Genomic DNA, 27954 nt, shown 5'->3' with positions numbered 1-27954 from the left:
AGGTCTCATCAAGAACTGAAGAAATTAATATTAGTATCTCCTCTCCCTCAGAAACTGAGAATCACAAGTTTGTGACTTAAAAAATTGGTTAGAAATCTCTTCCCATTCCCAGCAGTTAACTAACACAGTAATTTAGGCTGTAAGATGAGGAGAGGTTTTCCAAAGGACGGTGAAATCCCTGCTGTCTTCTATATCAAGATAACTACTGACCAGGAACTGCATTACCTCATCTCCTTTGGGGAAATGACCTCTCCTCGCATTTAAGACTTCTGGCTGCATCTCTGCAGTTGCCAGAGACAGCTCATATACATCCATGGCCCAGAGCCTGGACCTCTACCTTCACTCCACAGCTTGGAGAACATCCCTAGGAAAGCCCAAATCTTTCTATGGTGAGGAGAGTCAGAAAGGAGGTCAGATTCACTGTCAAATGACTCAATTACCAATTTAATCTGGAATAGGACTTGGGGCTTTAAAATTGCCAGGAAGGCAGGTAAAGAGCCTTCCTTCATTCACCAAGTAGTATTTAAGAGTGAGGTGATCCAGCTTACCAACTGCTCAGAGCTAAAGAGGAAACAAGCACCCCAGAGGAATGGCTCAGAGGAATCTCAGCTTGTGAGACCCGGGCCCCAGTAAAATGTACAAACTAAACTGTGCTAAAATGGGTTTAGCTGGGAGCACCACTGACCAAATACTTTCTCTGCAGCTTCTCTAAGTACATTTCAGAACATAAGCTGAGTCTTCTGAATGGTAGTCTTTAACAGATCTGCCACACTGGTGGAAGGGAAGGGAAAAAAAAAATAATAAATATATCCACAGATGATCTTGTTGGTTAGTCCTATTAAAGAAATAATTCAAGAAAAACTGCCAGTCCCAGCCTCAATGCCAAACAAGGGGGCCTGGGATATGTTAAGGAAGAAAATGAAAATATTGTGCCTGGGTGCCTGTGTTTGGCATTAAAAAGCAAAACAGAAATAGAAGTGGCAGGTGTGAGAAGTCACCCTCTATTCTCAAGCCAGAGAGTCTGATGTGAGGACCAAAAAAAAATGCAAAACACCCATGGATGGGCCAGAGCTCTGTCCAGTTTTTACAGGGAGAGGCAGAGTCCAAAGATCTTACACTGAAGAAAGGTCAGAATCTAGAGGATTTCTGCCTCAGTAGGAAGTAAAAAATTACTGCCAAATTCCAAACCACTAAAATATGAGAACCAAAGCAATTTAGTATTTCTCATTTGCACTCACCTGAAAGTGGAGAGCAACAGCAGGTTTTGCCATTAAGTTGTTAAAATGCTCGTGAAATTGTGGAGAGAGAATATCCTGGGACAAGGTTTCATATGGATCAAAGGCTTGCTCCTAAATAAAAACAGAGAATTGTATACATACATGAAGGATGCAAGATATTTCTGTTCCAGCTGGTACAATTAATTCCTTTAGTAAGCTGATACACAAGTGGAACTTTTCACGAAAAAGATCAATTTTGCAAAACAAATATTCAGTAAACCACAACCCTTTTTCACTTCCAAATTTTAAATGCACCCAACATTTTTTCAGCATTCCTCAATTTCACCATACTATCACTAACACAAACTTTGTTTTACTGCACCAGTGGGAACCAAGAGAAGTTCTTGCTTGCGGTCCACTCACATTTCGTAAAGAACGGCAATATATCCTCTGTCAATAAGGAATGAAGTGCAGGCAAAGTGACACTTGGGATGAACTTTGGAACCTGTCACCAGGAGGCATTGCTGTACCGCCACCATTTCAGGGTACGTCAGGTAAGAACGGTCAGGCATAACTTCTCTTGCCATGCTGTAAGGCTGGGGAGATAGCTCACTCTGGGACAAAGCAGCTAGACTGAAAGAGTCTCAGACAAAAGTCCTCTAATGACATTGAGGGTTTCAGGTGCAAAACTCATGACTGGACAGGGTATCTGGCTCCAATACTATCGACTACAACAGGATGGGCTGAAAACCTGACTGTACATGAATCTCTGCAGGAATAATTTATGATTGCCCATAGATCACCTGCTCCAAAACCTGTCAGGCTGTTCCCCAGTCTCTGCAGATTCATTGGGCTGAATCACTCATGAATCACCGGGTTATCCGGTGCTGATGGCACGATGCCCAGAACAAACACATACTTCTTTTTCACCTAAACGTAGAAGTGCTTGCCAGAAGACACTGCTGCAGAATGTGGGAGTACCAACCACCACAAAAGCTAATTTGAACCTTCAGGTGGAGTCTCAAGCAGAAGATCCAGGGAATTTCCTACCTTACTCATGGGGCAGCTGCAATTAAACTCTTTGTGGGGAGGACAGGTACAGAACAGCACTCTCTTTTCACATGCAAATTGTAATCATCACTCTCAACTCTCCTCATCAAGTTCTAATCATCGCTGTCCCTTGCATTAGATTGGGGGGGGGGTGGGGTGGTAAAGGGGGAGAAGGTTTGGCACAGCAGCAGCTGAAGAGAAACGATTAGACACTCTCTAAGTGAACAGGCTGGGTTTCTTAAGCAGAATATCAACCCAATTTACAGCCTGTTGGGTTTTTTGTTGTTTACTCCACACCCGCCTGCTACCTGCAAGCATCCAATGGGGGGGGGGCTTATTTTAAAGCATCCAAATTAAAGACGGGACAATAACACCGCATATACAGTTTCTCTTTGCCATACTAGCCAAGCAGAAAGGAACAGAAACCTCTGCAGAACAGTAAGTCAGCCACGGGGCGTGGGTTCAGCTGCGCCCAGAGGTGAGAAAGAGGAATGGGCAGATGGCTGCAGGTGCCCCACCGGATCGGCCCTCGCACCGCAGGGCACGAGAGCAGGGCTGGGACTACCACTCAACAGGTCATCCTGCATGCACATCTACTGGGGGAGCCAGACCAACACGTGTTTATTCTGTGCTGTCTTTTTAAACTTTTTACAGCATTTTAGAAGTGTTTTCTGTTTCTTCCACTCAGACTTTAAGCAGTATTTTGAGGTATTGGGTTTGATTTTTGAACACAAGATTGGAACAAACTGCGTTAGGTATCTTCCACAAGAGACTAATTAAAAAAAAAAGGGGGGTTACACTTGCAATGTTGCAAAAGTTACTGAAATATGGAGACATTAACTTGATGCCCGTGTAAGTTATCTTAATGCACCGTGTAGTTCTGGATTGGGGTTTGCACGTTTCAGCCTCTTTTGCTGTAATGCACCGGTTTCCACCTTTTTTGCTTTGTGGATACCTAAAACTTCTCCTATGGAAACGCAAATACCAGCATAACAAATTTACAATCCACTGATAAAAACCTTGCTTTATGAGCTGCCTTCTGAAGACCGCTTCAAAGCGGGCACAAAGACGCTCTGCCCTCGGTTCTGAGGCTCTCCGCCACCACCTGAACATCGCTAAAGAGATTCTCTCAGGCATTCATTAAAACACACTGTAGTAGTTAGAACTGTAAAAGTTACCACCAAGTAAATTTTTTTTTACTGGCATATTAACAAATATCCATCTCCCACTCATGTGTCAGGCATCAAGTTTTTGAATTTCCTCCCTACCGGGAAAAACGTTTTATTTTCCCCGTACTTTCTTATCTCAAAAACACTACAGTATTTATGTTTAAACCTTCCAGAGAAGTGATGCAGAAAACCAGACAACGCAGGAAGATTCCAGCTGGTGAGGGTTGTTTGTTTTCAATTATCCTTCCAAATAAGTTGAAGGACCTTTATAATGGAAACACTAAGGGAACAAGCCTTGCAGTAACACAGGCAGAGCAAATAAACACAGAAAGATGATCTCAACATGGGAGACGATCAAATGAACAGCCTAGTTATTAAGTAGGTCTTGCTCTGCATTAACTGAATTATTAAATTTAAACTTACTGCCTGCGTAACAAAGGTTTGAAGAATAGTCTGTTCTTCCATTTCTTATTTACGTTTTCCAGTTAATGAAAATCAGGTGAGATTTTTACTCATTGAAAAGGATTTTTCCCCTTAAAGAGTAGCTTTTGCAATAAACTGAGATATGTATGTTTTCCAGGATAGTGCTGTACTATTTCAAATTTTAAGGTTTTTTTCAATTTTAATATACTAGCTACTTACTTTAATTCATTGTTCAAATGCTTCTCCTTATCATTATATAAGCAATTAGGCTTTAACAGGAGCTAAGACCTAGTCAACTGGACATTCCTACTTGTATGTCACGAGTGGTTTGTTGAAGTAACGCCAGGAAAACTTTATCATTAAGGTATATTCATAAGTGAGTGGCACATGGGCTGCAGGACTCATGTTCTTCACACCCACAAAAGTGTAATCATTTTCCAAATGGTACTGGTGTGTTCTCAGATTTTAAAAATTGAACATACATAAAAATGAAATGGAAGTTTTACTGGTTGTCATTTTCTTTATAAACATCATAATTTTAAGATAAAAACCAGATAAATACCCTTACATTTTGGTTCAAACAACTGGGCTCAACACATCTCTCAAAAAAAGTAGACTCCATTTAAAGAGGTTTAAAGACAGCAAAAACTCCACACCTACCTCGTAATTTGTTCCAAGAGTTAGCTCCTTTGACAGTTAAAAAGGTGTGGTGTATGTCTAAGCTGAGTTGTCCTCTCACTTTTCAGATACTGCTTTTTTGCTGTGTACCTCTCTGCTGAATCCCAGAGTCATTCTGTATTCTATTTTCAGGTGATGAAGGTACCTATGTACATATCCCATTTTGGCTAAACTGAGCTCTATCTCACTGTGAAGTACTTACGGGAAAACTTCAGTTTTGTGATTCCCTTCTGTAGTCCTTCCAGTATTTCAATGCCCATTAAAAAAACCCAAACTGACAAAATGACTGTTCATAATGTTCCAGTAGGAGCCACACTAAATCCATGTGCACTGTCTTCCCTTATTCCTACTCTTTAATATCTGTTTTATAGGTCAGTGGGTATCAATGGCAGTTTTGCAGCAATACCGAACAGTAAGCTTCTGCTCAGCCGCACGTCTGTTTTGATACTTCATTCCTTCCCAGAGTCATTGCTTTGCAGAGACATTTCCCATTCCAGATGTGTAACAATGCATTTGCCTGAATTAAGAACATGTTTTGTTTGAGTCAGCTCACTGTCCGGAGTAATGCAAGTCACTCATCTTGCAGATCTATATCCAACGGCTATGAGTTTTGGGTGGGACTGACACCAATGCCTACAAAAATCGAAGCACCATCTTCTTTCAGTAAGTAATCCCATGTAATTACTTTTCAAATCCACATGCCTGCAGGATTGTAGCAATTAGTTCCCACTCTGAAGTTAAGATTTCAGTTTTTGTGCTTACCTGCTTGATATTGTTTCTGTGACAGTCAGAAAACATGCTTTAGCTTACCTACTAAAGAACAGGTAGGGAATATCTCTGTTCAGAGCTTATTAAAAGGTCTTTTTACAGCTGCAAATTTATCGGAGCTATCAGAGTAATGACCAAAAGTTTACTAAGAAAAGGAAACAATCAGTGATTTAGAAAAAAACCCAAAAAACCAACAGAACACTGTACCTCTGCAAGATCCTCAAAGCAGCTGCCAGCCAGAGGATGAGGACTACTTTCATCAGTCATTTCAACAGTATCCTCAATCAATCCTAAAAGCTTCACTGTCAATTCATGAATATCTGAAATGTTGCTAAATATCACATCGATATCCTGCAAACATAAAACATATCTTAGTAGCATTTAGAATAATTTATTTTGCTTATGTAAATATCAGAGCATTTTTCATGAAGTCTGAACCAAGAGATAAACAAAGAGCCAACAAAAAGCTAGGAAGAAAGTTAAATTACATGGTCTTCCCAGCCCCACAGGCTTGTCTGGGCACATCCAGCCTTGCACAACTCTCACCCCAGCAAAAGCAAGCACACCATCCTCGCAGACTGGAGCAGCAGCAGCAGTCCCGGTACAGGCTGTTCAGTGCTTTGGACAGAAATGCCTGGCCTTTTCAGCCACGATTCACAGCTGTTATTTTCCCCTCTGCTGATTCTTGTCTCTCAGGACACAACAGGAAGGATGCAATTTAAAGCAGCTCCAAGGTCAGATCCTCTAAACCACAGGTAAAACTGAAGCAGCTACTTGACTACTTTAGGAGAATACCTGGGTACAGAGGAGGAATTGGCAGCTCCCTTTTCCAAATTCTGCTCTTAGATTTTTCAAATCCACACGCAGCAAACGCACCCAACAAGGCAGCCCCTTCCAACAACCTGCATTCTTCTCCTGAGCCCCCTGAAACACACTTCTCGGAAGCCTTCTCTGCTGCAACCTCACACTGCAGAGCTTGCTTGACCTCCTGCCAGCGCCAAGACCACGGCAATCTCTTCGTGGGAACAAGCAATCTCAAAATTCCTCACACCCGTTCCTATATAACAAAAGAATATTCCTCAGCTCCAAAATATCGCTCCCTTCTCCTCCCATCACCTTTATTTGAATTCTGTCCCCACATTTGCACAATTCTCCGATATCCTGTCAGCTACTGTGGAACCTTCACTGAAATGAGAATGTCTCCTGCTGCCTCTCTTTTTAACCTGCTGGTATCACCTACAGATCCCAGTTCAGGTTCTGCTGGCCTGGTCCCCTTCTCCTTCCTTCTGCAGGAAGGATTCACTAGTCTCTCATTATGACTCTTCTCTTACAAGCGCTGTGCTTCCTTTTTAGACTCCAGCATCCTGAAAACAGAATTTGCGACACATACAGTCTCAATCAAATACTTCAATCATTTATCAAATAGAGATTCCCTTCACAGTCAGTCACATGCTAGAGAATCCCGAGCCAAGGGCTGTTTTACTGGCAGTTTCTGCAGATAGGGGTGTCCTGGGGTGGACTTCAAATGTCAGTTCAAGCATTCATCTACACTCACTGTACAAGCAGGTAGATAATTGTTAATTTTTGTGTTGAGCACAAAGTGTAACTATTACCTACATGACCAAAGGACTCCAGCTATTGCTGCATCCGACAGGGAGTCATGTCCATTAAGCTTCACTCTGAGAGCAGCACTCTTCATACTTAATGGCTATTCCTCCATATACAGTCAACGCTCATTATGCACTGACATACAATAAATCAAATCCAATTTTACCTCCAACACAGTGAACATAATATTGTTACGTTATGGCTGCTAATGGAGCAACTAACGTTACACATCAATAACCTATTAAAGGACTTACATTAGGTGTGAACAATTTTCTGTTTGATAGGAAAGCTTCCCGAAATACTTTTATTATCAGATTCAACTCCCGCAGATATTGCCTTTCTTCTGCAATTTCATTTCTCACTAAGTCATAGTAGTTGAGTTCCCCAGAAGAAGAGGGTTCGTCTTCACAGAGAGAAACCAAACCAATGTCATCCTGATCAAACATATCCATCAAAACCTAGCAAAGAAATTTAAAAAATTACATGCAAGCCTGATTTACACTTGGCTCAAGCTCAGCTATTTCAATGTGTTCAGAGAAATCCTTTGAGTTTTTAATACAATACTTTCTGTGATCACTTTCACAAGGGAGTAATATTTAAACTTTGGCAGCAGAAGGCTGGATCAGTTGCCAAAGCCATTTTCCCCTTTATAAGTTAGTACGACCTAGAAAACAAGTTACAATTCATGCAGAACCAACTTTGAAAACAAGCCATCTTGCATAAGCCTTTGACAAAACCTTCCTGATAAAGATAAAATTAAACAAAAATGTTTCTCATTTTTACAAGGATGAAAACTAAATGTCTTTTCTGTATTATAAAGAAGGAAAGAGCTGTCATGACAAAGCGACATCAGGAGGACAATAACACAGCTGGGAAATGAAGGACAACATAATTTTCTGTCCTTACATTGTTTTTTAAGTACTACTACTGTTCCAAAACTTAACAGGCTTAACTTAAACTGAAGTCTTTACTGTGACAGGTCTGGCATTAATAAGGAGAGAAGCTTCTGCATTTGAGTAAGACCAATATCTCCTTCCTATCCTACTTTGGATATATATTCTAAAAAAAACCAAACCCAAAACCCCCCAAAAAACCAAACCACATCTAGTATCTACCTTTGTATCTGTCCAAATATTTTAATCCCAACTCCTTACCTTATCAGCACACATTGATACTTTAATGTCCTGCTGGGAGATCTCAAAGTGTCGTATATTGAAAACATAGTTTCCAGCCAGCTTTAAAATGTCAGCTGAGATGTATTCTAAGACAGCCACAATATACAGAGACACATGGTAATCTACCTTATAACCTAGGACCTCCTGCAAATTGAAAATAAGAGGAAAAAAGAAAAGTTATTTATTCCAGAAATTCATTTGGAATGACAACTGACACATTGAGTTTTCTACTGCAATTGATCTTGTCTGTGTTGATAATTTACAGTAATGTAATAGGCAGGGCAAGGGACATCAAATAGGAATTTGATCAGCCACCTCAAAGGAAATGCTTGCAAATATTTCCTGGTGCTATTTTGACATATACTGAGAGATGAAAAGCTACAGAATTTTCAATAATCTTTCCTCTAAAAATGACAGTCCTAAAATTAGAGTTCCTTCAAGGAAGGGACTTCACTGGAACCACTCTTGTACTTAAATTTTAGTCTCTATCTATGCTTATTGCAGGACTTTGGCCCTAATCTGGACTCTTCAGAAAAGAGTGTGCTTCATTTTGAACTGTCCTTGATGGAAAAAGCTGTCTTTCATGAAACTACAGTCTATATGTTCAACCCATTATGTACTGCGATCCATTTCAGTCCATCCTTTACATTTAAGAACTAAGCTATCTGCATCCTTGCATTACAGAAAATAATGAAACTTTAATAATTAAAGACTGAATAGAAAAAAAACCACAACAGGCTGAAAGTTGCACGTTCTTGTGACACGAGCTCCATGTTCTGCAGTGTGCACCATATGGTCTCTCATTTCTGACAGGACCATCAGGAATAAGTACAGGTAAGTTCATGCATTTGAATAAGGTAGTCTTGTTCTTATCGTATTTTGATGCATCTTCTAAAAATCAGATCCTGTGCCTATGTCCACACACTTCTAAAACAGACTTCATAAAAGAAAGCCACTGTTGTCTAGGAAGATCTTATTTAATGCTGTTTTCTTTCCTAACATCTCATCCCTCTCATTAACCAAACTGAGACACTGTATATAAGAACACAGTGACTACATCTGAAAAAGTGCTTCAATTCTTGCTTATGCTTGAATGTTTTCTCAATGCAGCTGGAAACTCTGATGCAACAATGCCACCACTGGAGAAAAGCATTTTTTTAACCTATCAAGAAAAGCAAAATCAACAGAAAAAAGAAATACCAAAAAAGAGCAGTGTTTGAATCAGCCTGGATCTACTGATTCAGTGCTGATCTAAAAGTGATTAAAGACTGATGTAAAAACCAGAGTACTGTTTTATCTTTAAAAAAAAAACTCTACAGGGGCACAGTATGAATACATGCTTACTGTGTGACACTAAAACCTGACTGTAAGCAAGGAGCTCTATACCTGTTCGAAGTGACATGACATCTAAGAACTGAGATGGCCACTTTCCTCCTCAAAACCCCCCAACAGTAAAGTCTGTATTTGGTCTTTTGTTACACCTTTGCAGATCTATTGATTTTAAAACCACGGCACGAGTGACATTCAACAGTAACTGAAAGGACATGGATACACATCTTAGTTGACAGTATACAAGGAACAGGATCTACTTGTTCTCTCTTCTTCTATTTTGGCTTCTGCAGCATTTTGAAACAAATAAAGGCATCAAAACAGTGCTGCTGAAGTAGATAAGGTATTTGAGTTAGTTTTTAACATAAATAAACCTCAAACAAACTAGTCATACCTCAAGGTAGAGTAATACATTAACATAGTAATGTCTAGAACATGATGAATTTGATCATCATGAAGATGATCCGAGGGCTGGAGCACCTCTGCTATGGAGACAGGCTGAGAGAGTTGGGCTGGTTCAGCCTGGAGAAGAGAAGGCTCCGGGGAGACCTTAGAGCCCCTTCCAGTCCCTGCAGGGGCTCCAGGAAAGCTGGAGAGGGGCTGGTGACAAGGGCAGGGAGTGACAGGACAAGGGGAATGGCCTGAAGCTGAAGGAGGGGAGATGGAGATGAGATGTGAGGCAGAAATCCTTCCCTGTGAGGGTGCTGAGGCCCTGGCACAGGTTGCCCAGAGAAGCTGTGGCTGCCCCTGGCTCCCTGGCAGTGTTCAAGGCCAGGTTGGATGGGGCTTTGGGCAACCTGGGCTAGTGGAGGGTGTCCCTGCCGAGGGCAGGGGGTTGGAACTGGATGGGCTTTGAGGTCCCTTCCCACCCAAACCAGTCTGTGATCCTGTGATTCTATATATTTAGGGATCTACATTCATTACATACTACACTATATTCATCCTGTTCTATGGTGACTTTACTCTTTAAGCCAGTATGAGAAACTTACCTAATTTCACATAAATTAAAGAAATACTTTAAAGGTTACGCTGGAGGGCAATAATACAGCTGGGGGTGTGTGGTGGGCAGAAGCAGCATCAACCATCAGGTTGTTGGTGTAAGTACCTTTAATAAAGGATGTATTTTGTCCACAGGTAGCAGGAGAGGGTTTCTTCTTTTTCGTTTCTCTATAGCAGACTGCGCATCAGCAATCGCCCACTTGTCTATTGGATGAGGAAATGTCTTTTGAACGCGCTCCTGTCCAAACATAAAGAGTGCACTTAGATTAACCGCAGTAATCAAAGAGTTTAAAAAAAAAAACAAAACGGCAAATTGCTTCCCCTGCAGTAGAGACAATTATCCTCCTCCTCAGTGTTTGCAACACATTTTCCTAACTGTTTTCTCCTTCTTACCCAACTCAGCTTCACTCTTTTCAATAATCCAAAACAACCTTTCTTCCCTAAGCACGAAAAACTCCTTCAAATCTCCTAAAACAACTCCTGGCTCTATGATCTTTACATCACAAGAGCAGCAAGAAACCTCAGCTGAGACCACGAGCCCAAAATATAAACAACATCAGGAAGTACTAAACAGTTTACAGTCTGAATGAAAAAAACAAGCCAGTATTGTTCCTATTTCATAAAAGAGCGTAACTTGCCCTACATCAGATCAAGTTTATGGCAGAAATGAAAAACAAGTGCAGTATCTTCTGAGTAGGAGGAGGACTGTGATTCATGAAGAAGGCTGGCTATAACACTTTGGACTCCACAAGCCCCCACAGGAGCATCTTGCCCGTTGCACAGCCAGTCACAGCGGCTGCAGTTTACAGCCCACGCTACCATGGTAAACTGTATTTTCAGGTCACTCTATAGATTCACATTTCAACAGCTGCTAGAGGAACACACGAGATCACAAAGGACTGGGAAGCCTGCCATGTGATGAAAGGCTGAGAGAATTGGGTTTGTTCAGCCTTGAGAAAAGAAGGCTTAGGGGAGACCTCCTCACCATGTTCCAGTACCTAAAGGGTGGCTACAAAGAAGATGGAGACTCCCTTTTCACAAGGGGTCACATGGAAAAGACGAGGGGTAATGGGTGCAATTACTCCTGGGGAGATTCCAACCGGACTCTAGAGGAAAATTTTTCACAATGAGAACAATCAGCTATTGGAATAATCTCCCCAGGGCAGTGGTGGATTCCCCAGTAGTGGCCAGTTTTAAGATTCGGCCGGACGGGGTGCTGGGCCATCTTGGCTAGACGGTGCTTTTGTCTAGACGGAGCTTTTGCCAAGAAAGGTTGGACCAGATGATCCCTGGGGTCCCTTCCAACCTGGTATTCCATGATTCTGTGAGATGATCCCCGCAACAGAACAAACTGTCCCACAATTCAGTAGCCCCCAGCTAAACACATTCAAGACCCCAGTCCTGCTTTCCATGAAGTTGTCCAGGCTTCCTGCTGCACTCCCTGCAAGCTGGGGAATTAAATGCTGAAAGAACGAGTCTCAGCTGAACTCTGATAACTGCTTCTTAAGTGACTCTGGAAAAACAGACCTTTTTTTTTTTTTTTTTTTTTAAGTTAGACAGCTCAGGGGGAAGCAGCGATCACCTCCTGCACAGCCCGCTACCGTGGCCTTACCCCACCAGGCACTGCCATTGCCAAGCAGGCACAGCACATGGTGCGGTGCCATATCCCACCTCTGCTTTGGACCTGTAACCTGGGCCACAACAAGGCCTGGAGGCGTGGTAACTCTCAGAGAAGAGATTTTATAGATGAGAAGAGATTTTATAGATGAGCTGAGGAATGAGCTGAGAAAAATGGTGAAATCTGTGTGTCCCTTTGATAAAGAGATTTTTGCATATTCTGAAAATTTAAAATGAGGCCTGAGGTCTTCTTAGGGGCAGCTTTTAAGTGTTTGCACATGGCCATTTAAGGCTCAACTTTCTGCATCAGCTGTCTGTGCCAGGTAAACACACGGTGACCTTTCCTCTTGGACAGCAGCCTAAGCGCTGCGCTGGTTCACCCAACTGAACTTTCCTTGAGATTCTACCAGGAGATCGCCTGCAAAATGGGTGTAACATGGCTTTCAGCTGTCTTTCAACCTGACAGTGCACTTCACAAGTAACACACGCCTTTTACGCTTGGACTTTACTGGTTCCCAGTGTTTTCTTGGGAACAACTTGAAGGGCAGTTTCTATTTATAAAGCTTTTATAATTTGAGATTTTAGACCTTGATCTTGCAAATACTGAAGTATAATATTATGCACAAATAGCTCCATTAACTCCAGGCTGTTATGTAAATATCTGCATGATAAACTTTAGAGATCACAGCTCTCATGTTTTCTCTTAACAGCTAAAAACAGCTGAGGAGCAGAGCCAAAAGCCTTCACTCGTGGATCTCGGATGCCTGCTGGCAGCGCAATCTCACCAACAACCTGCAATGCAAAACTGAGTTCTATTTTCCCCGCTCTGGAAGAGTCTGAATTAATAATAATGTTTTGAGGAACCTGCTACCACTATTTAGACCTAGCTCTATGTTTTTAAATTAAATAACTGTTATATTGCCAAATGCAACAATGTTTTATTAGTCACAGCTTTAAAATGCCAGGTATATTTAAAATACAATACACAGGATTTAGTGTCTGCTGTGATACTCGTAACCACAATTCAAAGAGTTGCCGGTTATCTCAGGAGGGTGTCTGCATTGTGTACAGTTTTGCACACAGTAATTTGTGGAGCATACACATACTCAATGAAAATTATTAATTCATACGTACACAGGGTAATTTTATCATCTCGTGACTCAGAAGCAGAAAACTATGGAGTTGGGGCGTATAACAATCAGCGCTATCTCAAACTGTCCCGTGTGCTGTAGGGTTTGATCAGCTGGGAACTGGAGAAAGAACATGCTATTTCTCAGCTCCACACCTAAAGTTCAAATCCAGACTCAAGGTAGTAACAATTCTGAGAGCTATTAAGGGACTATTAAGTTTTGCTTTTATTTAGTCATACTATAATCTTTATGCATCAGTATTACAAAATACATTAATCATAAACCAAAATTAATAATTAATGAATTAACTCGATGTTGAATAAAGGGCAATTGCTGCAGCTAATAAGAATCTAAAACTCCTCAAGCAATTATTTTGTAAATATATACATATATATATTCTTTTTATTTCCATGACACACATATAGAATATTAGACGAGGACTTCATTGTGTTTTTGGCTGAAAATCCTAGACATACAGATTGATGTAAAATTAATACTCTACAAAGCTATAATGGGTCACAGCTACATGAAAGCACTTTCTCCCTCTAGACTGTACACTGAAGCACACTCCATTAAAGCCCTCATTTTGTAACCGATGACACAAAAGCAGACAGCTGCAATAATACAAGAGCCTCAGTGAGTTCAATAAAGTTCCAGGAACATACAACTCTATTCCGTCAGCTGCACAATCCAGGCCTAACAACAGTAACCTTTCATTCCAATATTTACTTTTTCTGTATATTTATGTCAAAGACTAGGAAAAATTGCAACATCCTTACATTGTTAATGCCAAGGTACATTCGAGCAGCAGAAAATCCTTCAAGGACTCTGCATCTATGAAAATAATGCTGAAAGAAAAAATTTCCACAATTTCTATTCTGAAGCTCTGTATAGAAAAAAGTGTTTCCAATTAAACTTGCTTTATAAAATCTGAATACTATATAATCTTTTAGAAAACTAGTATTAACAAGCTCTGCTCTTTGGATTCTCTTTAATTTCAACCTGCACTGCTCAAAATATTTTGGTTCCTCTTAGTGATTCTGCAAGCAAACACCTGTTTTTTCGGTATCTAGTCTTACCTCTACGTCCTGGACAGTCCGTGGCTGAGCAATGCATAGCTTGTTTAGCAGCTGAAGTATCAACTCTTCAATGTAATAGAGGGAGTCTTCTTTTGCTGAAAGGTTTGGGTGAACCTGTTGCTGAACCTGTCCAAAAGAATTAAAAGAATTAGGGGTTTTTTCCCATTTAAAGCTGTACAGAAGGAAGAAGCAGGAAAAAAAGCAGAGTACTTCTGTACTGTAGTGCTGCAAATTCACACACTTTCGGTAATTTCCCACAAGTTTTCCTATGTAGTTAAGATGGCAATTCCTACTCCTGCAAAGCTTGCATCTTATTCAATTGAAAATGAAGTGTTTAGCCTTTATGGTGGGGAAGGAATTTCAAGCCAAGGCAGATTTCTGCCAACGATGCAGTGAAAACAATCACTGTGGGTAATTCTGCAGGTATTCATTCACAGAATGAGTATCATACAGTTATGTTACTAATCGTACTAATGAGTACTGGGTGACTGTGCACAAAGGAGGAATACGGACGCACCAGAGGAAAAGACTTAATAAGTGATGACACCAGAATAAGAGAACCAACCAGTCTGGCAGGGAATTGAATTACTGTGGCAATAAAAAGTCACAGCCACGACACTGGAGAAGGGCAGGAACAACTCTTTGAGATGCCTCAGAACTAGAAAACGAACTAGAACGCCATCTGAGGCATGAGAAAGAAATATGAAATACTTAACAACAGAGAGGGAGGCCTAAGGAAAAGCATGAGTCAAAATTCAGGAGTGTCAAGACTAGGAAATGTACTGTGAGAAAAGCTGACTTCCACCTCCCTCTAACGCAAGGCAGGATAACGCCTTTTTATCTCACTTCCGGGAGACTCATCACAGCTTTTGTCTCCAAGGCTAAGCTAGACCAGGCAACCCTCAGCACGTGCCCGCACAAGCTAAAAGGCCACAACTAACCCGCCCTGGCCCAACGTGGCTGCTTTCCTACTAAAAGTTCCCCAAAACCAAACAAGAACCCCACCTTAAAAAAAAAAAAAAAGCACTCAAGAGTTAGTCTATATACTCAGTTTTCCCTGGCAGCTTCTCAATCAGGAAAGCGTTAACTAGATCTTAAACTATAGCCAAAAGATTCATAAGTAATACAATCCAGGGAAATTCCCTACTCTCCCCATACAAATTATATGTTAATCACCTCAAAAAAGTAATCTTACATACTCACATTGGCATTCTGTCCGTGGTTTCAAACACAAGACAAATGGATTGGTAGTTACTCGGGGGAAGACAATAACATCTTTGGGTCAAAATCCGATCCTCCGAAATACAGGCAATTCACTCCTCCCTCCAAAGACAACGGCCAAGTCCACGAACACTGGCGGGCTCTGAGGGCTTCCTCCAAATTAACTAACTAATAATTTCAGAGCAATACCTTGGGGGCACTCAATTTGCAGCCCTGAAGGCTTTTGTAAGTCGCACAACAACAAGACCAAGAAGGAAGTAAGGTGTCTGGCCGGCTTCCTTCCCTGCCGGCCGCAGAGGATGGTGGGCCGAGCTGCCTGGGAGCTGGAGCCACCGCAAGGAACCGCTCGCTGCTCCACCTCCTGCTGTGCCAAGGCCTGAAAGAAGAGGGGAGAACAAGACTGTGCTTTGCTCCCACACCTCCGCATGAGAAGAGAGGAAGAGCCAGGATGACCAACGGGTAGAGAGAATGAAGATACACGGAGGGGACCACTAGAAGGGGCTGCTGCTGTGCATCTTCAACATCCTAGAAGCAGAGATGATGACTTGGATAGAGAAGTCTACCAACGCGCTGCTCAAAGACAGGGGAGCACAGATGGACCACACGTACCGATGACAGGAATCCAAAGGTCTTGGGAGCAGGAAGGGGGACAGACGCTGGAAATGTGAAAACGTACACTGGTGTTGATTGTGTTGGAGTTGATAATTAAGGATTACACAGTGGTGGTGAAGAAACTGCCAATCATGGGGGCTCCTACGCGATACCCAGGGAGAGACGCCCTCCCAGGCAACAACACACATTTCTAGGGCTTAATTCCACACTGGCATCCTTCCTTGAAAAACACAGGTGAAGAAACACATTAATAAGGCAGTTGTACGCTAAGAGAGAAGGGAATACACATTCTGCTTCTAATCCAGCTGTCCAGTTCCGTTATAGAATTTTTGTATAGCCCTGTAAGTATCATTTATCTGCACCTCAAACATGAATATCTCTCTGCTTCATACAACTGTTGCACAGCTGACATATACACAAGACTGTACTGCTGAAAGAAAGAAAACAAAAAAGAAAATCAAAACTGTTCCCTGAAAACACTTAAGACTGCAGGTTTTCAACAATAGTCAGTGCATTTCATGTTCTTCCTGAACATGAGAGTTTAATTCACAAAACAATGGAAAACCAGGAAGTGTCGAGTTAAGGTCCTGCCACGTATCTCTTATACGAGCACTACTGCAGCAAAAGCATTAGCTAGCTAACTAGGAAATAAGATTATATATGTCCCCCACAATGAACCCTTAATCATGCTCCACAGAAATGACAAGAGGAGCTGTAAGAAGATGAGAAAGGGAAGCCGTGCTCCCCTTAAGAGAAGATGGGGAACTCTCATTTACTGTATCAGATCGCAGCCATTCTCCTCCTCTCATGAGGGTCACTCATTTTAAAAACAGACATCACTGCCACAAACAAAATGACCTCACTTGTAACTAACTTCAGTTCATAGGTCTAACCAGCCCATGCCATACTTTCCGCACCTTTCTCAAGCGCACATAGCTATCTAACAAGATTGAGGACAAGCAGAGGAGCACGCAGCCCTCTTCAAACACTGGCAGAGAATCTCAGCTTCACACAGTGAGCACAAATGTAAGCAACGGAGTCAATTTTGCTTCGAAATGAGCAAACCCAACAACAAAGCCCAACATTTCTTGGTTGTAGACGATTCTTCGCAGAGGATTTAGAAATCAGTTTGCATTTGAAATGATACTGCCTGCAGCATGGAGAAAGGTCCCAGAGGAACTCGTGCACTCCCAGGCTGTAAGAGAAGTTATTTTGACATAAGTGCTGTTACCAAGAAAAAACAATTTCATAGCAAGACACTGCAAAACAAAAAGACGGTTATAAAAGCTGTCCACAGGCTGATCAAATCAGATGCCATTGTATCAAGGAGGGAATTACTTTTTACAGTATTCACCTAAACCCTGACTGAAAGGACTGGAAAAGCAAGGAGAGACTGATAAAACACTGAATGTACGGAAAAAAAGCAGGAGGAATTACTGAGGACATGTTTCTTATGGAAGGTACGTTCACTGATTTCAGGTTCAGACTGAAGTATCTGGGCACAATTGTACTAGCTGGCATGAACTAATACACCATAGCTAACGCAGGGCTAGATTTTGATCATTCCTTCACGAGCTGTTCCAAGGAACAGAAATGAAATAAAAGGCATGAGTCCCGTAAGCGTGGCATTTAAACATGGCCTCGAGGCCTTTCTGGGGGACATACTTTTAATTTAGATGGGAGTTCCTCAACTGCTCCTTCCCTTGCTCCTCTACTCCCTACTCTTTCACTCCTCCAACATGTTAAGTATTTGATGAAAATTCAGGAGCAGCTTCACAGGGGCATCTCCTTCCTCCAGCTGTAGCCCTCAGCAGATTTGGCAGGGCTCTCTGAGAGCTCGACTGCATCTATACAAGCAGAGGCTCAAGAGGAGGCTGAAAAACCCCTTAAAGGTAGAGATCTTCCCTTGGTTCCTTCCGAGAGGCAGGTCCTGCCACAAAAGCTTCTAGAGAAAACATGCAGCTGCAGAGATGAAATCAAGTTCAAAATTCCTTCTCAGTGAGATTTTAATAGTCCTCACAGACCCCTGGGAAGAAGTCTGTTAAGTCAAGATGAGGATGAAAACTTTTCAAGGAGATAAACAGTACTGGGACTAGAAAAAGACTGATCGTATTTTTTTAGACCTAATATAAGGGCAAGCTTAATTTTGAACTGCAGGAGATCCGGCATGGTCTGAGTATCAATAATATCTGGACTTGGGGAAATTCAGAAGTCCTGAGTATAAAAGCAATGGTCAAAGGGTTGTATCTGAAACAACAGAAAGCTGAGGGAAAAAATACCAGAGTCAAAACTGCAAGTAACTTCTTTTTAGCCTGTACTAATGAGACAAACCAGCAATTTGGCTTATACTGCCGAAATATATTTTTACATAATATATGTATTTTGGTTGTAAAAACACATTCAGCAAGCTCCAGTTGTTCCACAGTAAGCACATGTGCAAAACCAGAGATCGTTCATAAAAAACCCCAAGCAACAGAAAAACCCCAAACCCATGATGTGCACATTAAGTCTTTACACAGCATATACCCTCACAAACACATAAATTCATATTCCTGGAAGACTAGACGACAATATCTCACTTCTCTACTTACATTCAAATCAACTCCATTTTGAGAAAACAGAGTTCCAGTATTACCTGAAATTTCAGAACAAGAAGTTTCCAATTTAAAAAATGCCACCACAAAATCTGTTAGCATGATACTGTAACATTTCTAAGCTTACTATGCTAACAAAATAGCTTACTAAATCGCATGTTAGATTTGCAAAGTGTTTGCAACAGAAACTACTCATTCTCCTTTTCCCACAGCAACTGATTTCAACTCAGAAATTATTTATATTTCATTTGCCTCGTAAAAACACAGTTATACTAGATCAGCAGACAAGTAAAACTTTGCAAGGCTGTTTGTTTACTTGAGGAACAAAGCATATAAATTTGGAAGCAAGAAAAATAATTAGAACATAAAAGTTAAATATTTACTATCACAGGCTGGTTATGGTCTTGCCAACACTTGTCAGTATTTCCATATGCTGTGTTCAAGGTGATGAAAATCCATCACTGACAGAAAGCAGCACTAGGCTTGCCCCGCACCGAGATGTTGAGAGCCAGGAAGAAGAAGAAAAAAAAAATCTGACAAATGTCTCTTTTTAGGTTGGGTTTTCATTCCTTCTTATCTTTTCTTTTTAAAGAAAACACTGTCCATTAGGAACACAAAACATCTGCTCCAAAGGCATTTTTAATCCCTCATCTAGATGATGCTCCAGACAAAGAGAGGAACCAGTTGTAGTAACTCAAAGGCCTGCACTGCTCTTATTCAGTGAAAAATGACAGCATTGATAATCCTGACTTCCAAGAATAATTACAGGCATTTAGAAAGAACCACAAAGATTTAAAGACTTGAAGAGATATCCCAAATAAAAACACACTATCAACTTATTTTTAAAAATAACTGCACTAATTTCTAACTTTATTTCCAGTACAGCAATTTCTAGATGGCCCGTCTTTCTGAAATCAAACTAATAAATGCTGGTGGAGGAACTGTATGAAGCAGTCTCTTAAGCAAAACGGAACTTACTAATTTATCTACACACAGCATTTTAGCTTTTTCACTGCAGTTCTAAACATTTGATGCATGGTTAGCAAAATATTCTCATAACACAGTAACTGAGCTACAAAAAGCATCTCCAGTGCAGATCATCTGTCCAGTTGTCTGACCTCAAAAACGCCAATTGCTGTTAAGTGACTACGTACAGGGGTGATTAAACAGTCATCTTACACCACCACTTTAGTGCAAATGTAACTTTTTCCCCATCCTTAGTTATTTAGCTACTGTTCTCCTCTAGTATATTCTAGTTGAGAGGAGGGTGAATTAAAGGAGATCCACAATGGGTGGTGCAGACAGGGATCTGCATTCTGAAATAGCCAAGCGTGCTTGGCATAGACAGAAGAACCACACCAGTAATGGTACAAATGAGCTGCTGCACCGCTGGCTGATAAATTGTCAATCAAACACAGACTGATCCCTCCCATCTTTTTCTGCAACAAGCAGTAGCACATCATACACCTTGATGGCACGTGGTGGAATGCGCTGGTGGATCGCTGCGAGCGCAGCGGCACTGATGTCAGGCTTCTGCGAACGACCACGCAGATGGGTTTCCTCGAAGAGCCGCTCGCCGGTAGTTTCTCTTGCTGGCACTTCCCTACCATGCCTCACTGCTGCTCTATCTGCTCTCGTTTACGTTTCATGTTTTGTTTCTCACAGTCTCTGCTTTTCTACCCAAACATACAAAATCTCCTTTCTCCAGCTGATCGTGTCCTTTTATACACAGTCAAGGAGAAATTAAAATGTGTGTATGCTTATATGTACACAAACGCATCTATTTTAATCTTAAAAACGGATGGAAAATGAAGTATTTGGATTTTATCCATCCATATAAAATGCCTTGTTTAAATTGAGATAAACCCTGAATGAGCTAGGCACAGGCTCTGCCCTGCGATACGGAAGGAAAACACCATGGCCGGTGTGGAGATTGGAACCACTGCTCACTCAGGGAGACTGAATTATTCAAATAAGCCAATAACTTTTCAGTTAGGTCTTAAAAAGATTTAAAAATTAATTCATGAGCAACACAGGCCAGCAGAGTTTGCAGCTGCAGAGTGAGCTTTGAGATGATATTTTAAATGAACACATGTGGAAATGCAATAAGAAACAATAAATGGCAAAAAGCAAAGATACATACTGCTTAAAAGAAAAAAAAAAGACCAAACCTTACATTTGGAGACAGTGAAAACTGTCAGAGTCACTTCTTTGTAAACCAGAGAGTCATTGAAATTACATTAAAAAATTAGGGGAAGCATCAGGAGAATAAAGAGGCCATAAATATGGGAAAAAGATGTCCTCGGCACATTTTTTACATGACTAACCCGCTGAACTCAAGGAACAGCAGCTCAGCTGAAAAGCCTGGCAGAAAGGGAATTGGTGAGGTAATTATAAAAGCAAATAACAGACTCAACAGCTTCTCCAGAGGAGATAATGCCTGCACTGTGCAAAGAGGAAAAACTAGGGAGAGCAGGAGAGGTGGCGGAGAGGAGACAAAGAACCACTGCCAGAGGTGAGGCGGTTCGCGTCAGGGAACACGCGTGAAACGGCGGGATGAGAAAAAGAGAAGCACGTACCCAGCTTACACGGTACATGAGGGGCACAATGACCACACGTGAGGGAATAAAGGCACACGAGCGAGGCGAATCACAACAGTAAATGGTTCAATTTTTCTTCCTGAGACTTGTTAGCCTGGCAAGTCTTTAAGCCAACGCAAATGCTAATTTCCACGTTCCATTTTAACAACACAGGTAGGAAGTGTTTCTTCTGCTACTGCTGCCAAATGAAATGATACTGTTCCTACTACTTTTAAATGCCTCAGATTTAAACCTACCTTCATTTTATGCCACTGGCTGAGAAAACTCTCTTATTGCCGTATGCCAACTGCAGATTCCAGTGACAGTACTCAAGCTAAACAGTGTAACAGCTGGGGAAAACCCCAACAAATACGAGAAAATAGGATTTAAGTAAAAGGAACAGTCCCTTTAGCTCCAAATGTTATTTATTTATGCAAGACCAAACAAAAAAGCCCAGTCTACTTATAAGGGACTAAACCCAACCTATACCAATACCCAGCCGCTCCTGGGAATAAAAAAGGTCTGGAGGAATTACTCTATTGTTTAAAGAAGGCTTGGTAGCTTCCACTGCACAGGGACTTGCAGTTCCTTTCCACACCTCCAGCTACCTCTCAATTGTGAGCACCGTCTTGTGAGGCAACAACCAGATCTGGGCTTCAAACAGGTAATTAAGTAGCACCGGCACTTCCCTGATTTGCCAGTCTCCCAAGTTGAACGTCACAGACACATTCAAGTTTGCAGGAACTCCAAATACACAAAGGTCCAGGCTTCAGAGCTCAAAAAAATATATTTATTGGAAGCTAAATGACCTAACAGATTTCAAAAGTAAGTGTCACTTATTTTAAGACATCGTAACAAGCAACTTTACAGTTGAAATGATAAACCATGAAATAATACATGCTAATGAAATTATAATGCATTAAATAATAATCCATTATAATGACACTATAACGCATTAAATAATTCCAGCCCAAGAGGGCCTGATCCTGCAACGGTAAACATGCAGGCGAACTGCCCTGACAGAGCAGTGAAAAAAACGGGGCAGCCCCTGCTCTTCCCCTAACCATGCAACATTACACAAGAGCTGCGTCATCCTACGGTAACTCCCAGGTGGTTTAAAATACAGAGAAAGCACTGAATTAATGGCAACTTCAAAAATGCCCTCAAAACGGTCTTCTATATTTCTGTATGCAACATTTCCTAAGAATAAACCCTTTAGTCACGCTCTAGAAATTTGATGAGTAGTCCAGAGCAATAGTGGAATTGTTTTAGAAAATGCAAATAGTGTACAGTGCCACGATTACACCAACACGCAGTGCCTGCAGAAATGTGAGTATTAACTGTTCAGTGGTCTCCATTTGTAGATAATGGAGAAAAGCAAAACAATAATACCTATGAGATGCCTGTGAATTTGATTTAGAACAGTCAAAGAACAAAGCAACTGAATACACAGCTCTTGTTTACAGAAACATATTTTTAATTTGCCAGTGGATTTGTAAGAGCACGCACAAATGATAATGCACGCTAAGAACACACAAGAGTATTTTAGGACAAATAAAATCCATATACACATGCCCAAGGACACATTATGCATTATTTTAAAAAATGTACACTAGTTCTACAGAGTCACCCGTTTCATTTTGAAAACTTGTTCCAAGTAATTGGAATAGAAATTTATTCCAGGCAGCAATGGAAGATACTTGGCATTAATGAAGTTTTCAATTACAATTCCCAAAAACGTTTTATACAGCGCATGTCTAGTACATTAAAACTGGGACCTTCAGCGGGTCGGTGGGAGTTACACGCTCAGCTGCTACCACCAAGATTCATACAGGATTTTCTTGGGCTCCCCTGTAATCCCAGTCTGAGATTAATAGATACGACATCAAAGCATTGATATCAACCCAGAAAATCAATTCAGTTCTGGAAAGTTTCATCTGGAAGAAAGTTGACAGTCAGCAAGAACAAGCTTTGGCAGTGGATCTGTGCTCGGAAACCCAGTTACAAAATTGAAATGCCAGCTTTAGAAACAGGTTTCATAATTTGACATCTTTCCCCACAAAGGCCATTGGGCCAGGAACAGCTTAAAAAAAAAAAATCAAACTGACCCAAACAACAAACACCTGGAGAAATGAAAACAGGGGAGAGGGCAAAGTCCCCACCACCACCCACCCACCCACCCCAGGAGAAAACCCTCCACAGGAGGTCCCGGTTTCATTGGAGAAGGATCCAGCCGGTCGTGGGGTGGGGAGAGCAGGAAAGCCCCTCACTTGCAGCCCTCCAGAACGGCGCTGCCCCGTCGAGCACCAGCTTTCATGACGCTGCCAGCATCAACATCCCGAGGATTCAAATGCAACCAACCCCGCCAGCGAGGCGTTGGAAATGCATGTGATTTCTGCTGGAACAGCTGCCTGCATGCTTCGAGAATTATTCAAAGAGACATTGTGATCCTTTAATAACTAAAGTCAGCTCCCAGATTAAAAGCCTTTATAAAGCTTAGACCATAGATCTGTTTGAAGTGATTTACTTGCTACAAAAGCAGTTCAAGTAACTATAACCTAAGCAACCAGATAAAAATACTGTTTTCTTTTGATTCATTTACTTTGACAGGACTTTTATAACGAGTTTCATTATACTTACTTCCTACTTAGGTTTCCAGCACAGCAACAAAGTAAAATGTTTTAGAGTAAGGACATGCTTGTTAGCTCTACCAGCTGGAAGAGAGGCAATACATGAAACTGCTTGAAAATTTTCAACTTACTAGATTCCAAGGTGCCAGTGTTAAGGATATGGTGATATAAATATATTTAAAAACTATTTAAAAATCTGGTTTAATGATGTCTTGCCATTTAGCTTTGGGTTTTTTGGTTTTTTTCCTAAAAAGACTCACACTAGTAGGTACAATTTAGTACACTCTACTAATCTTAAAGATGTATGACCACTTAAATACATACAGAACACTGTTCAAAAGACAGATTCTCATCTTTTTTTCACATACTTAAGTAAGAACTGATGTACTTTGCCATTTTTTCTGCACTCATGATTTGTTAAGTGTCAACTGCACAGAATTAAAGGAAATGCAAGGGTTTAAAAGAGGTTTGATAAAAAGAAGTGACCTTAAACTTGCTGAATGCATAATGAAAGAGACTATAGCTCTTCAAAGCACATTATGGACGTAAAATTCAAGAAGCAAGGAAATACAATCTGTTGTTAGTGAACTGTACTGGCTCATTATCCAGCTCCACATCTTTCTGTATTTTAGAATTATGATTTCTCACACCTTAACATACAGAAGGAAAACCAAAAACTTTCCTCTTTTTCTACTATCAGTTTCTCTTCTTGAAGAAGTGTGCATTAAAAGAAAAAGCTTTCAAGGATGGGAAATAGAATATTATCTCTGCACTTGTAGTGTAGGCTACTGTGATGAAAACCCAGCTGAGAAGTTAAAAAAGCCTCTATTTCAGGCCTTTAACCAAAATGTTTCTGAAGCTCAGACTTTCTTCAAAAATGTCATCGCAAAAGCGACCTTCTTGAAAAGATCCTATCTAAACTGGCTGACAAGCGGACTTTTAAACCTCTTCAGAACAAAACTGCCAACTATTTGAAAACTGTGGTAACATTTTATAAATTCTGAAGCAAACACAAAATCTGATGCTTTGGTGCACACTTTGATTCAGTGCCACATTTTTCAGCTCTTCTATAAATAACGGAAATGCTCTCATCTCATTATCAAAGTGAAAATGCAAGATGTAAACAAAATAACCCATAAATTTTAGAAAATGTTCTGGTTTAAAAAAATCTCCAATGTTCATATTATGGCATTTGATCTTTTAAAGAATAAAGTCTCCCTAATAGCCTGACTGCAATAACTGAAACAATGATACAATTTTGTTTTGACTCACTGATACTGCGTGTTCATAAAAGAAATGCACATTACAGTATGATTGCTTCATGCTAAAGGGTGGGTACTGCAGACAAGGAACTTTCCCAGGACAAAAAAACCTGTCTATAAGCAACTACAAATTTTTACAAGCAGTCACTGCTATCAAGACTTTATTTCCTCTGGTTTAGAAAGTCTTAAGTTCCTGCTCCATTTCTTTTCACCAAAACCAAACGTACAGAGACAGTATGAGTTGACAAGAGCAGCATTAATCCACCTACTTTTACACTATTTGTATTTTAGAATGATGAAAACACCTTTAAAGTTTTAAAGAAATCCTTTTGGTCAAACTGATACAGCTATACCTCACATTTGAGTGGATGCTGGTGGTGTCAAGATGCTGGTTTATGTCAACCTCCAGTGATCAGGAAAAGAGCAGCATGGCGGTCTCTAAGCTCCCCGAGACACACTGGAAAGCAACTACTATGAGGAGGAGGAGATTCAAGAGCAGAGAGTAGAAAATCCAGGATTCTTCAAGAGGTGATTAGTGGTTTTTATGCCAGCCACAAGACTACTTAGCTGCCTTCAGCAGCTTTTAATACAAGTGACACAGGTACCCAAAACAATTTTTTTTTAATTAAAAAAAAAGAAAGAGAAAGAGAGAGAATCATTACCCCACAGCATCACTAAATCTATTCTTGGGGAAAAAAAAAGACAAAACACCACTCACATGAGTGCCTGCATTTCTTGTATCACAGTACTGCCCAGCACCAGAGATACAGATCAGCAGGCCATTATGCTAAGAACTATGTAATACTCCTCAACCTTTGCAACGGTTAACAAGCAAATGACACACCGGAGAACAACATCACTCCCTCCATGCCCCACCAGCCTCAATTTAACCCACTCCCTCAGCTACTGGGGGTGTCCTACCCAAGGGTGATGGGCTGCAGACTACCCTGCTACACAAAACACATCATAAAAAGATAAATTCCTCTCCCATGACAGGCAAAGTGGTTTCCTACACAGTTTATCTCATTTATGCAGCAAGTAGTTGTTTCTCTCTCTTAAGAAAACACAGGCTGACTTCACCCTGCGCCGCAGCTGTTTACTCTCACAGAAATCTACAGACAGGCTGGTGTGACAGCAGCCAGCGAGCGAAGCACCTCAACTGGGTGGTCAGCAAGGAGCTGTCTGGAGAAACGCCGCGGGGAAGCCATGGAAGGCTGCCCTGCCACAACACATCTCAGAAGCTATTCAGTAATATTATTATCAGCCCAAATAAGATGATAGGGATGGGATTTCTGGCAAGAGCTGGCAAAGGAGGACAAGAAGCCTCTGACAGGAGGAGGAGAGTCTGGTATACATCGTCACCTGGCAGCATCTTCACACAAAGAAGCAAAGGGCAAGGCGGGAGTACGGGCACCATCTGGACGTGGGCCCGGGCTGCCTGCTCTGGGTGCCCCTGCCTGAGAAGGGGTCGGCAAGGGGTACTCCGGCGGCCCCTTCCAGCATATGCCCCACCGTGACCAGGCTGCCGGGACGGGCGAGCACCCAGGCTGAAGGGGCAGGACGGAGGAGGTCCCGCAGGAGGGGCAGGGGCACTGTCTGCTCTACCCGGGAAGGCTGTGGGGGTACAGGCATCTGCGCTAGAGGTGCGAGCCGGCCCCAGGCGGAGCTCGGCCGCAGCCCGTGCGGCGGGACACCTGCACCCACAGGCGGTGCGGGCCCGGCACAGGCACCGGGAGCCCGGGCAGAGGGGCGTGAGGGCGGGCAAGGGGCACTCCCAGGGACAGGGGGCCGCAGGGCGGTGTGAGGCGCAGGTGCCGCTCGCCCCCCCCGCCGCCGCCGGCGGACTGACCTTGCGCAGGGCGGGCACGAAGAGCCCCCGCCATTTCGGGCCGTTCTCCTCGCCGAAGAACTCGTACGGCTGCGGCGGCGGCTGCATGGCGCCCGCCGGCGGCTCCTCCGCATCGGGGCCGCCCGCCTCGCCGCTCCCCGCTGGCTACGGCGCCCGGGGCATGGGGGGAGGAGGGAGAAGGAGGGGGCACTGAGGGGAAGAAGCCGCCGCCGGCGCTCGTCAGGGCCGGGCCGGGCCGCGCTGGGCTCCCGGCCGCCGCTGGCTCGCTCCTCACCCCCCCGCCCGGGCGGCCATCACATCCGGCGCGGGAGGGGCCGGGCTCCGGGCCGCTCACCGTGCGCTGACGGGGCGGCGGGTGAGGCGCCCTCAGCCCCGCTCGCTGCGGCCCGCTACCGCCGCCGCCCTCGGCGCGCATGCGCGGCCGCCACCATTCTGCTCTCCCCCGCCCACTACCGCGGCGCCTCCTGCTGGCCGCGCCACCGCCGGGCGGTCACCGCGGAACGAGGAGGGAAGAGCCGGCACAGCGCGCCCCGGGCTAACTCATTTATCCGGAGCGGGGCAAAGTTGTGGCACTACGCGACGACTCTGCACTCTTAGGTAGCCGCTTGTTCCAGGGATGCTGGACACTACCTTCCCACAGCATCCCCCTCTCCTACACGCGAGGCTGCAAAGGCATACAGCGATTCACCCTCTTCCTTCCGCCATCTGCTGTGCTGGGCCTCTGGCTCCTCGTTCCTTCCCTCGTCCCTTCCCCTTACTGCAAACGGCCTCACCCTGCGGGAACACTCAGCCAGAACCACCTGCGAGAAGGCACCTGCAGCAGCATCCCTACCAGGCGGCCGTTTTTCTCCCTCCCCAGAGGCCGTTTTTCCCTCTCCCCAGAGAACGCTGGCTGTCACTGCTCCCTCCACCCCCTGAACAACCAAGACAGCCAAACTCTTCCTCATTTCCCTTCCCATAGCATT

General features: G+C 42.6%; 1 protein-coding gene across 1 annotated transcript in view; it reads right to left on the bottom strand.

The window, feature by feature from the left end:
* Positions 1–27403, bottom strand: part of SOS2 (SOS Ras/Rho guanine nucleotide exchange factor 2) — a 55202-nt gene extending 27799 nt beyond the window's left edge. The window contains exons 1-7 of the mRNA XM_054827322.1: positions 26990–27403; positions 14243–14368; positions 10523–10654; positions 8068–8232; positions 7168–7371; positions 5513–5656; positions 1239–1349 (exon numbers count right to left, since the gene is read on the bottom strand). Of these exons, the coding sequence (XP_054683297.1) occupies positions 1239–1349; positions 5513–5656; positions 7168–7371; positions 8068–8232; positions 10523–10654; positions 14243–14368; positions 26990–27076 (969 nt within the window). The 5' untranslated portion in view covers positions 27077–27403. The remainder of the gene's footprint in view (positions 1–1238; positions 1350–5512; positions 5657–7167; positions 7372–8067; positions 8233–10522; positions 10655–14242; positions 14369–26989) is intronic.
* Between the last annotated feature and the right edge of the window lie 551 nt (positions 27404–27954).

The sequence above is a fragment of the Grus americana genome, chromosome 5 (genome assembly GCF_028858705.1).
Source record: "Grus americana isolate bGruAme1 chromosome 5, bGruAme1.mat, whole genome shotgun sequence".
Classification (NCBI taxonomy): domain Eukaryota; kingdom Metazoa; phylum Chordata; class Aves; order Gruiformes; family Gruidae; genus Grus; species Grus americana.
The sequence above is the reverse complement of the archived record's forward strand: the minus strand, read 5'-3'. Positions and strand labels throughout refer to the sequence as shown.